Source organism: Kogia breviceps, chromosome 2, assembly GCF_026419965.1.
Source record: "Kogia breviceps isolate mKogBre1 chromosome 2, mKogBre1 haplotype 1, whole genome shotgun sequence".
NCBI lineage: Eukaryota > Metazoa > Chordata > Mammalia > Artiodactyla > Physeteridae > Kogia > Kogia breviceps.
Genome location: NC_081311.1, coordinates 17,934,213 through 17,947,096, shown reverse-complemented (window position 1 = coordinate 17,947,096; position 12,884 = coordinate 17,934,213). Strand labels below are relative to the sequence as shown.

The 12,884-nt window shown below is 45.3% G+C and overlaps 1 protein-coding gene across 1 annotated transcript in view; it reads right to left on the bottom strand.

The window, feature by feature from the left end:
- Nucleotides 1-404: 404 nt before the first annotated feature.
- The window catches only part of LOC136793670 (guanylate cyclase 2G-like), a 49,022-nt gene continuing 36,542 nt past the window's right edge, over nucleotides 405-12,884 (bottom strand). The window contains 7 exon segments of the mRNA XM_067027425.1: nucleotides 405-509; nucleotides 1,789-1,880; nucleotides 3,165-3,263; nucleotides 4,438-4,612; nucleotides 6,347-6,539; nucleotides 7,656-7,796; nucleotides 9,145-9,322. Of these exon segments, the coding sequence (XP_066883526.1) occupies nucleotides 405-509; nucleotides 1,789-1,880; nucleotides 3,165-3,263; nucleotides 4,438-4,612; nucleotides 6,347-6,539; nucleotides 7,656-7,796; nucleotides 9,145-9,322 (983 nt within the window).

Here is a 12,884-nt window from a genome sequence, read left to right as displayed (position 1 = left end):
AATAAACACTAAAGGTTAGGGAGCAGGCACTTTGCAAAGAAAGGCAGGTCCCTGGCCCCAGGCTTCATTCTCCAGCTTTCCCCTTTCCCAGAATGAAATTGGACTCACTGCAAATTCACAAGCTAATGGGCTGGAAACCTTTGGCAGGGAGGCAGGCTCAATGGCGGGTCTGGGAACAGCAGCCCTGGTCTCCCAGGAAATGAGTTCACTGTATCCAGCTCATCTGACTCCACCTTTGCTCTAGGCCACAGGACTCCAGGGTGGACAGGGGAGGCCAGCTCAATGGTTCCCCCTACTGGGAGACTGACTCAATACTCCAGAACTACAACCCCTGAATGGGATATTTAAGACACCCCATGGACTTTCCTGGGACCCCACAAACACCTTTGAAGAAAATACTCACCTCAGAAGATCTCTGGGACTTTAGCTTCATCCTCAGTAAATTTGGGGAGTGAGACAGTGAAGCCTTCTTTACCCTTCAACCAGAAGCTTGTCCGCTCTCCTTTGCCCTGTGGGAAGCAAAGGAGAGCTGGTGAATCGCAGAGCAGGAGAGGTCTGTCAAGTGTGGTCTCTCAGCAGACAGCTCAGGTCACCCTTACTCACTTCCTGAGAACATTGTTTGTAGCCAGAACTGCAATCAGGCAGGAGCTGCCTTGGTGAGGGAAAAGCTTCATCATAGATGAAATTGTGATCATATCCTTGGACTTTGCCGATAAGCCTAGATGGACAGTCAGCGATGGTCTATGGGGTGAGGGCCAGTGGAGGCTGAAGTCTGCTGCAAAGAAAATCTTTTTAAAATAATAACAAAATCTACTGAGCTCTTACTATGAGTAGGGTACCAAGTGAAACACCCCACATACAGGTTCACAACGAATCCTCACGGCCACCTTTTGAGGGCAGTATTATCACCGTTCCCATTTTACAGATGATAAAACTAAGCCCCCAAATGAGACAGCTAGGTACAAGTGGGACAGGATTCACAGATAGGTCTACACTGCTGACATCTAGAAAAATCTTCCTCTTACCTGAAATCCGTTGATGAAATATATCATGCCAGAGCCAGACTTAGCAAACTGTGGAATTGAAGGTATCTCCTCCCTTTCACTTCTTTCCCTGGACGCTGACACCCACTCAAACTCCCCATGTCATAGTAACCACTCACCACTCCCACTGTGAACATCTCCAAGATGCTCTTGAGAACATCTCAAGAGGAGTACCACCACCCCCAGAAAGGGCAATGCTTCTCAGAAAGATGAGACGGTATCATGGTACGTTTCAGTGATGGACAGGAAGCCAGGATGGAAAGGAAGGCAGAGAGAAAGGGAAGAGATATTTAAATGTGTCGAGATGAGGTCCAAGTGCCCCCAAACCAATGGGCTTCCATCCCCTCCACTTGGGCACTTTAGACTCAGGAGAAGGGAAATAGAAGAAGGTGGACATTATAATTCCTGGGCTTATATTTGCTGTTGCTTTTGGGGGAGACTAGACTGGAGTGTTCAAGCAGAAGCCAGGAGACCAGTGTAGCAAAGAGAAAGGCGGCATCACACAAGAGGTTGGTCTAGGTTGGAGCCAAAGTCACAGATTCCATGTCTGATCATTGAAGGAAATTGTGCAGCCCTCTTTGGAGGAAGATAACCTCACAGTCGTGAGAGCCTCCACATGGACCTCAGTGGTCTCCACGAACCACGGCATGGAGATTCACCCATCCCACTGAGTTCCTCAATATCTCCTTCAGGAACCCAAATGGGGCAGGGTGGTGGGGTGGGCACGCATTTGTTCCAGTCTTACCTTGACTGCAATGGTGCCTCTCTTTTGCAAATCACACCCTCCCAACGCCAGCAGGGCGCCTGCAGTGCTCTGAGAGACCTGAATCCGGACAGCTGCCAGAAACCAGTTTTAGCCTAGTCATCATCTTGGTTGTGAATTTCATACGGATGTCAGTGGGGCAAGGGCTGCTCTGGGGAGAGAACACTACACACATGGCTCAAGTTCTCGGACTGCCAGCACCTCTCACTAAGCAAATCACAGACAACCTCTCTCACATCTAGGACACGTGGACTGGGACCCCCAACCATCCAGGCATTGCTCAGATGCTGCTGGGTGTTGCTCAAGCTTTAATACATTCGGTTTAGAAACAGAAGACAGAGCTGAGTCCATGTGCAAGTTGGTGTTCCTGATGGATGAGGGCAGCTGGGGTCCTCAGCTCCCTGGGATAGTACCAGAGCTGGGGTGTACCACTGAACATGTCCTTTGTAACCAGAACTGCAACTGAAGTCAGGTTTGGAGCCTACATCAGCATTTCCAATTTCATGTTTTGTCCTTGAACTCTTTACTTACAAGCTAAGAGAGATGCTTTTAAATCTGGATTTGAGACTCAGTTGATTAACTTAGACAACAAAGTAATCAGAGGGGAAAAGATTTTTGTGTGTTTTTATATTCTGTGGAAGATTTACAAATTCAAAAGAATGTTAACCTAAACTTTTCAAAACTTAAATCACTGAGTAATTATTTTTTTCCAGCCGATAAATGTCTCAGCAGATAAATGGCATATATGTGTCTAGTAATAATCAATACAATAAAATTATTGTAATGCAAAAGAATTTGATGTCCCTGGGAGTTCCTGGCCATAGATTTCTTTGGCATCGCCAAAACCATACAGCAGGATTGGCACATTACTACCTACAGGCCAAATCCTGCCCACCACCTGTGTTTGCAAAATAAAGTTTTATTGGAACATAAACACACTCAATATTTACATGTTGCAAATTGCTGCTTTCACACAATAACAGCAGTTACATAGTTGCAACAGAGACTACAGCCCCCAAAGCCTAAAATATTTACTGTCTGGCCCTGTTTAGAAAAGGTTTGCCAACTCCTGTTCCTCATTTAAATGATCTTACTATATGTGTACCTGACTGTTTAGGATGGAAAGTCTTGGAAGGAGATGTCATGTGTGTTTACGTGGCTCCATCGAGAACACAGTGCAAAAACCCATCTACAAAGCTTGTGACCAGTGCTGTCTGAAGTGGATAATGATCTTATCCTCCAGATGGAAAAGAGTAGACAAAATGCAAATGGGTCTTCTAAAAATACTCTCTGGTTAAAGATAGGGGACCGGAGGGACAGCGATCGTGTGTTTGCAAAGTGCTGTAAATGATACCAATGCGAACTGCTACTTTCCATTCTGGATGCCATGTTCACAGAGTCTCCAAACAGACAGTATCTGGGCGTGGTGATTCCTACCACACCAGCCACCATGGGACCTGCAAAGGGAAGGACAGAGGGGCATGACCAGTCTGCATTTCCCAAGTGTGGGACTCCACAGTGCAAATCAGGTCAACAAAAGCAATTCAATAAATGTTTGTGAAGTACCCTCTGGGGGCAAAGCGTGGAAATTAGACCTCAGGGTTTACAGTGAGGCAAACTGCAGAACCCACAGACTTTTGGTGGAAAGCAACATAATCAACTGTTATGGATTGAATGTTTGTGTGTCCCACCCCAATTCACATGTTGAAGCTCTAACCTCAATATGATGGTATTAGGAGGTGGGGCCTTTAGATGGTAATTAGGTTTAGAGGAGGTCGTGAGAGGGAGGGCTCTTATGACGGGATCAGTGCCCTCATAAGAAGAGAAAGAGACACCAGAGCTCTCTCTCTTCCTCCACCGTGAGGACGTAGCCAGAAGGCAGCCCTCTGCAAGCTGGGAAGAGGGCTTCCCCAGAATCCACCATGGTAGAATCCTGACCTTAGCCTTTCCAGCCCCCAGAACTGTCATAAATGTGTGCTGTTCAAGCCACCCAGTCTATGGTAGTCTGTTATAACCACGAAACTGACTAAGACAGAAATTAATGACAGTGTTTTTCATGCACTGGAGATGTAAACAAAGCATCAGTGGCACAAACATGGAAGTAATTCATCCTGGTTAGGAGTCGGGTTTTATTTTAGTTAAGCTGTGGAGGATAAGTGGGAGTAGGTCTGGCTACATAATGTGCAGGGCCCAGTCTCAAATGACAATAAGGGATCTTCCATTCAAAAATTATCAAGAATTTCAAGACAGTAACAGAATGCCATTAAACCAAGTACAGGTCACTTCTGCACAAGTCACAAGCCCATGAGTTTGAAAAAAAACCAGAACAGATCAAAGGGCATTTGATGCAGAGGCATGGAGGGAAAGCAGCCCAAAATAGCTGTCCTGGTTTGGGGGCTCCTCCTAATTTGGGTTCAACACCTTGGAGTCTTTGTTTGTCCTTGTTTTCACCAAGCAATCTGACTAACTAGAAAATACACACGCAAAGAGAATTCAATCTTTTCTTTCCCGTGAAGATGCTACCATTTGATTTCAGGGTTCCTAAATTAAGCCTCAGACCTAGGATGTGAATTTAGAACTACCTGCTGCTGTATCCGGACCACAAGGCCACCTGCCCTTAGTGCTGTCTACCAGTGTGGAGGCCAATCGAGAGCTTAAGCTTTTCCTCAGGCATGTGCCCAATCTGGAAGTGGATGGTGGCACTGAGGAAGTGCAAGGACGTCGTGGCGATCTGGTCCACGTGTTGGGTACCATTTCGGATGGGAAGTCCGCTAGCCACCATGTATGCATCTCCAATGGTTTCAACCTGAAAGTAAAGCAAGAAAGTGGCCTTGTGTCCATCATGAGGGAGGCTGGGGGTGACGGTAGGGTCAGAGACAAGGCCCCCTCATTACTGATCCTGTTTGAGGCCACATCCTTGGAAGGGTCCTACTCCCTGACCTTCATTCCATCCAAGTCCCAGCATTTCCTCAAGTTCCTACTCTTGTCCTGGCTCCTCCAAAGCTTTCCTTCCCTCGCCCTCTGCTTTCTTCTTTGAAATCTGAGAGTGCTGGTGATTCTATTTCCCCAACCCTAGTTCAAAACCAGTTAGACAGGCAGCAATATACTGATGGAGTAGATCTTGAAGGGTCACATGCAATCCATCTCATCCAAGCTGAACTGTCCCCACTCCACACAAGGGCTCTTAGATACAATTATACATATGCTTATATTATACAAAATATGTATAAATGTATGTACCTGCCTGATCTGTCCTCTTTTTCCCCTATCTTCCTACTAAAATCATCTTTCAAATCCTTCATTCACAATAGAGAATAAATGACAAGTGTAAGCATAAAGTTACAGCACCTTCCAGATACATGTGCTTTTCAGCAGAATCTAAAGATGTTGTCGAAAATGTGGAATTTCAGGCCTTAGCCAGGCAACAAGACCACGTCTGCTTCCTGGTGACCCTAAAACTACCCAAAGCCAACAAGTACACAAGTCTAACTGCTTCTAGGCTACCTCTCCCCACCATGGGCACATCCTTTAGCAATATAAACTGATTTTAGCATAAGTTCATGCAAAACGTAGCTAAGAAGAAAACTCTAAGAGGAGATCCCAGAGGAGGCTCGTCTAAGCAGAGCAGCTTCCATTTTGTTGGGTGAATGTGATCTGCTCTTTGTGATTATCTGTACCACCCTCCCTTCTGCTCTTGAACAGAGGCAACATCTTTGGGGGACTTGGGGGGATAACCATTGAGGATGTGTTGCCAGGGGACATGATTACACTGTCCCAAGTCTTCCTGATTCCAGGACCACAGGCAAGGCCCTGCAATCATGCTCAGAGCTGGTAAACTAGTGGCTGCCCACCAGGTGCGTGTGAACACGGGCACCTTGGAGTCATGATCTGGCCCCATGTGAACAGTCAGAAAACACATGAAGTGGCCTCATCATCACCACCAGTGAATGAAGCCAAATTATTATTTTGCTCTCCTCCCCTGCAAAATTCATTTTTCACTCCAGGTGACCCTGTTCATACATCCCCAGTGTAGCACTAGGCAGGTGGCTGCTGTCTGACCTTTAGCGGGAAGTCTGATAGTCTAAGCTTGGGGGTCTATCTTCACCTGAATTGCTAAGGATCACAGTAACAGAAGGGAGACTCACGCCAGATCCAAAGACAATCTTTAAAGGAGAGTTCATATGAGCCTCTCTGAATGTGGAAAAAATATATTCAGGAGGGAACTGGAGGAATTAGCCAGAAGAAGGTCAATGCCTATTTTAGAAATGTGTTTACTGTGAGATAAAATAATAGAAGGAAACAGAGGGAACAACTGATGATTCTTGACAAGCACCTACATCTGTGATGAATCAAGCCCTTTTCCAAGAAAACAAACAGGAATCAAATATTGAATTTCTGCCATGAATTGAGATAGACTGCCAGCCTGAAATAGAGCCTTCCTCCTGGCTGAGGTCTAGGGCTGAATTAATCCTCACGCATGCCCGGAGACAGCCTACAAGGGTCATGTGTGTCTCCACAACCCAGGAACCAGGCGTCTCACCTTATACACATCATAAGTTTTAATGATGTGATCAAATAAACTGTACAGGTCCTTAAGGAGCTGCACAAGTTGCAGCGGGGAGCTGAGAGAACAGAGTTTTGTGAATCCAACAATGTCAGAGAAAAAGATTGTCATGGACTGAAAATGCTCTGCTTCCACGACTCTTCCTGCTATGAACTGTTCTCCAATGAAGCTGAAACCAGACAATAGGATCGTTTTTGAACAGTATCGTTCATCTTGTCTCCTATAGACCCCTACAAAGTCTCCCTGGTAGATCTTTTTCTTTGGTGGGTTAGATTTGGGGGTAACAAAAATCCATCATCTAGAGGGATTCTTTTGACACCTATTCCTCTGCCTGCATTTTCTCTAAAGAGATATTTGAATTGGTGGGTATAAATTCAGGGAGGGGTGAGAAGCAGTTCACATAAATGCCTTTTCAAAAAGATTTTCTCCCTGAGGGAATTTCATTTGCCTCTATTGGTTATAGAATTTGATTTTAACGACTCAGTCTGCAGATGTGGAAGCAAATGTAAACATTCATCGATCCACAAATTAACATTTCTGCTTCTATCAACCAATCTCACAGTGACACATTCAAATCCCCAACCCCATTTCTTTGTCAAGACACATAAGAAGGGTGCTGGAATTTTAACAGCAGATGCTCTGCTAAGTGTTTAGAGAGTTCACAGGTGATAACAGAGCCAAAAATAAGCAAGTTTTGAATCTGAAGTTATTGGTGCCTATGTGCAAAGCATTTGGGCAGACGTAAAATGTGAATATACTGAGGGTAGTAATTAATTGGACTCCTGAAACTAGAGCGCCATCTAGTGGTCCCTTCCTCTTGCTGCATCCCCTATATTCCATCTTTTACAGACCTGCATTCTCTAATTCTGTGGATTCCAGGGCCTTGCCTGTATCTCCCTTTACAAGGTGTACCAAATTACACACAAAGTGCTTGATGCATTTTTTTGTTTGTTTTGTGGGACGCGGGCGTCTCACTGTTGTGGCCTCTCCCGTTGCGGAGCACAGGCTCCGGACGCGCAGGCTCAGCGGCCATGGCTCACGGGCCCAGCCGCTCCACGACACGTGGGATCCTCCCGGACCGGGGCACGAACCCGCGCCCCCTGCATCGGCAGGAGGACTCTCAACCACTGCGCCACCAGGGAAGCCCGCTTGACGCATTTTAGAAGAGACTAACATTCTCTTAGAAAAAGAACACAGGAAATAGTCTCTCCACGTGGGGTCTCCTTAAATAGCGATGGTGTTGCTTCCTGGTTCTTTTGTCAAGGCCCCTGCTACTTTGGAATACCTGGGCAGCACTGTGGACAGAAGCTGATCCACTTTCCTCTTCTCGGCCATCAGCTAGTTGGTCCTCTCTTCCACCAGCTCCTCCAGGTGACTGATGTTCACTTTCAGCTTGCTCACCATACTGTCTAGTACCTTCACGTGGCTTTAAAAGAACCCAGGGATTTAAGTCTTTTTCCAAGAACTTTAGGGCCACAGTGGAGCACAACATCCAAGTATACATCCCAAGACAACATGTGTCGCCCTTAAGGTTTCCTACTTAAGGGTTGCCAATGGACAGCAGTGAAACGACAAGGGCCAAAAGGCCGCCTGGCAGGACAGAGCCTGTCCTTTACCAGCCCTGTGATCTTGAGCTGCACCCTCTGAGCCTCAGTTTCTTCATCTGGGAAATGAGGATAATAATACGTACCTCACAGGGTCATTCTGTAGATTCAGGGAGATAATGAGTACTAAGGCTGTGTCTGGGACCCAGCGGGCACTCGACAAACAGTAGCCTTCACTGCCCTCCCCGTCACCCCCACTTCCCGACATGCTCCATGCCAATCACCACGGTCATGCAGAAATGTAGATTTCAGGATGGGTCATTCTCTTCTTTTCAGACAGCAACACCAGATGTTTTCTTTTCAGATGACAGATGTAAGGGGCATTTCTAGACCCTATAGGCTCTTGTTTTAGAAGAGTCTTCAGAGAAATCATTTAAGTTTCTCATCTTTTAGATGAGGACACTGAGGCTCCCATAGGAAATGGACTTACCTTAACACGGGGGACCCTATTTTCTAAGTAAAAAGTATTGACTGACCTGAGACCGACTATTTAAAACTACTTTGATGTGGAAAATGCAGAATACAGGGCTGTTGTGTTAAGAATGTATAGTGAAATGGACAAATTAAGAGGAGCTGCCTGACTCCCAGCCCGGGGCCTTCTATCAACTCAAGCTACTTCTAAATGGCTGTGCCTTCTTACATGCGACGGGTCAAAAGATTACAAGAGTTATCCTGATGTGAAGCGACTACTCAGAAAATTGTTCGAGAGGCATGAATAATTAAAATCAATAACCTACTCTAAGGTTCGTGAATATTTTTTTCCCACAGTCCAATCCCAATGGTTTAGTCATAACCCCTGAAATGTTGGCTTGAAAAAGATTCTGAGGCCATGTCAAAATTCCTTGGGAACAAGAGCCTGGATTGATAAGCGGTATCTGGAACGGGCAAAGGAGGGCAACGAAAGCGCTAATGTCTGATCCACTTTTGTATCATTTATGAAATAAAGGAAGAATTTTTACCACTCGACTTCAACCAGCATGTAGCACAGTGCTTTGTGTATGGTAGGCACTGAGTGAGTATATGATGAAAGAAGAAAGGGAAGGAAGGAAGGAAGGAAGGAAGAGAGGGAGGGAGGGAGAGAGGCACACAGAAGCAAATCATAGTCATATAGTTTTACAATTCTAATGGTTAAATAATTAGGAGAAAACGTCTGCTGCACATCTAACTCACCCTCCGGGACTGGCTTCCCATAACATTTTCTTGATGGAAGGGAAAGTGGGCCTTTTCTCTGGAGATTCATTCCAACATGCCTTCACCACGACCACCATCTTTTCATTTCCCTTCTCTTCTGACAGGGAAGGTCAAGGTGGCACTGATGCCCTGAGGCCCTTGATTTGGCTGATGATTTCTGAAATCCATTTGGGGTTTAGGTAGCTAAATGTCTGAGCTTTGGGCCATTTCGTACACTTCACTTTAAACAGACATGTTTTTAAATTTGTAAATTGAGTTTTTAAGTAAACTGAACAGATTAGAATTTCAGAGAAATCTGAATATTTTACAAGAAATATTAGGAATCCTCCTGGAAAATGAGGACTCTACTGTAAAACATATAAGCACACCCTAATTAATCTGTTTCTTGATTAAGTTGTTTTCTAATAAAACTTGTCTTGAAATGAAGCATATCTCCACGTGATTTCAGGAGTATATAAGCATTTGGTATTAGAAATCCGCAAAGTGTGCTTTATGCAATTTGCATTCCATATAAAATGTTACATAAAAGTTATTTTAACAAACAATTAATGTTAACTTCTGTGTCCCACTTTGTAAACCTACTTTCTTTCACTTCCTCATTGGCTTCTACCGACATTTCTTTTTTTTTCTTTTTTTTTTTTTTTTGCGGTAGGCGGGCCTCTCACTGTTGTGGCCTCTCCCGTTGCGGAGCACAGGCTCCGGACGCGCAGGCTCAGTGGCCATGGCTCACGGGCTTAGTTGCTCCGCGGCATGTGGGATCCTCCCGGACCGGGGCACAAACCCGTGTCTCCTGCATCAGCAGGCGGATTCTCAACCACTGCGCCACCAGGGAAGCCCCTACTGACATTTCTTAAACATTCTGCTTAACCAGGTTTTGTAGAGGAAATAATATTTTGAGAACAATGTATATGTGTTTTGGTAAAAAAAAAAACAAAACACGGTCGTGTAACAAAATGAATGAATCTTAAATGTATTACTAAGTATAAGAAGCCAGTCTGAAAAGGCTACATACTGTATGATTCTGTTTATATGACATTCTAGAGAAGGCAAAATTATGGAGACAGAAAATAGCTCAGAGGCTGCCGGGAGTTTGGGGAGGAGAAGAAGTTGATTAGGGGAAGCACCGGGGGCTTTTTTAGGGTCATAAAATTATTCTGCACGATATTGCATTGGTGGATCATGACACCACATATTTTCCAAATGCCATAGGACTTCACAGCACAAAGAGTGAACCTTAACGAATGCAAATTTTAAAAAATATCAGTTGGGAGATTGGACAACTGCAAGACAGAATGCAGACTGTGACAAAAGAATCTGTTTTACGAATGTGTGACCTAATCTCATTGAAGGGGATGGGGGTAAAGTGCCGACGTAAGTAACTTCTGAAACAACTAGAGACCGTGAGACTAAAGTCAAAAGGAACTACTCAAAACCGCTATACTCCAGTTGGTAGAATCGCCTCTCAGGGGGGTACAGATGAAGAACTCTGAAACTACTGTATGCAAATACTGGGATTGAACAAATAAGGAAATGGATGGCAGATGCTGGGAGCCAGGGTTCTCGCTGCTGGAAAGGGATGTCATGGATAAGTGATGGGCAGAGACTAAAGTAAATGAAACGTGTGATAACGACATTGGAGATGTCACTATGAACCCATGTTTAGCTTAATACAAATACAGATGGGTAGATAGAGATATGAATGTGTGTATACATATGGGTTAGTATATACACACATATTATCTTGCTCTGTCCATGAGAGGGGCTAGAAGCAACAGCATCCCAGTAGCAACAAGCACATCTAGTGTCCAGGTGTTCATTCTCCAATACAGGAGCCAGGGCTTCTCAAGAGAAGCAGCTGAGGGGCCTCCCTGGTGGCGCAGTGGTTGAGAGTCCGCCTGCCGAGGCAGGGGACGCGGGTTCGTGCCCCGGTCCGGGAGGATCCCACATGCCGCGGAGCGGCTGGGCCCGTGAGCCGTGGCCGCTGAGCCTGCGTGTCCGGAGCCTGTGCTCCGCAACGGGAGAGGCCGCAACAGTGAGAGGCCCGCGTACAGCAAAAAAAAAAAAAAAGAGAAGCAGCTGATTCTAGTATTGGAGCAGGGAAAATACAAGATGAGGCTAAAGCATCTTATACTACCAGAAACTAAGGAAGCACAAAACAAAACACTGCAATGGGTGTATGTCAAAGTACACAGAAGCCAACTGAAATTAAATGGTCAAAGATAAAAGTATTTGAGCCACAAAATAAAGAAGTATTAGATTATAACTCAAAATATAAAATAACTATATAATATAATAAATTATATATAAATATCATAAATGAAACATAATAGGTAATTGAATGGATAAATAAATGGGAGAGAATAGACAAACCTGTAGAAATAAATTCCAAATAATTTCTGTAGATATTTCTCCATTCAAGGTGGTGGAGCAAACACCCCCGTCCTTAGGTGCAGATTTCACATCGTGACCTCTTTCTTACGGGGACAGTATAGGAAGAGGGGAAATCAAGTCTCAAACGTTAGTAGGCATCAGAATCACCGGGGGAGCCAATTAGACACAGACCCTAGGCCCACGCCTCACCCCACCCCCACCCCCAGTTTCCCGTTCAGAAGGTCTGCAGTAAGGCCTGAAATCTGATTTTCTAACAGGCTCCCAGATGGTCTGCTCCTGCTGGCCCAGGGACCACGCTAGGCCAGTGCTTCGCAGACTGTGGATGTTCAACGTTGCCTGGGATCTTGGTAGAAAAGCAAATTCTCAGGCCTGACCCCGGACCCACTGAGTCAGGAACCCTGAGCATGGGACCCAGCAATTCTGTTTTAACAAGGCTTCCAGGTGATTCTGATGCCCATTAAAACGTTTGAGAACCATTGGTCTAGTGTGCGCAGAGAATCCGTACTGTTTCCAGCAGCAGGATTGTTGGCAGGGGTGTATGAGAAGTTAATGGAGGGGTGTGTTTCTCCATAAATTAGGTGCACATTGTACTTTTCCTGGTCGTGGTCCTGTGTCTCTATCGTCCCCTGTGACCAGCTCTCATTTACCCTGGTGAGCAGAGGAGCACAATGAGGAGGAAATATACTGATTGTCCACGGCGTTCCCACACCTCCCCCACCCCCGCAGTTAGCACATGGTGGCAGCTGAGCTTAGCAAGTGTAGGTGGTGGGCTCCTGCCTGGGTTCGGTGGAGGGAAGATCTGTCTAGCGGCGGCTGGGTTCCAAATTCAGACGCCCCTGGATTCGAGATTAACCTTTTAGGATGAGTCTCACGTCTGCTTCATTTAACCACAAGTTAGAATCAGAATCTGCTTTCAAAGCAACTAGCACACTCAGAAAGCCTCCTGACTTGAAAAAGTCTCCAGGGAATGCATGATGATCTAAAGATGAGACTTGGGATAGGCCACTGAGAATGGGCTAGAAATGGTAGGCAAGGCAATAAAGAAGAAATAACGGGGGGAAAAAAAAGAAAAACAAACAAACAAACAAAAAACAACAACAACAACAAAAAGAAATAACGGGAAGAAAATCAAGAGAGAAAGGTGGGCTGGGTTTACATAGACACACACACACACACACACACACACACACACACACACACACACACACACACACACACATCCCTATCCTCTCTCCAAGATAGTGGTTCTCCACCTGAACTGCATGGTAGAATCACCTGGGGAACTTTAAAAACCCAGATGCCCAGGCCATACCCCAAACCAGGGACAT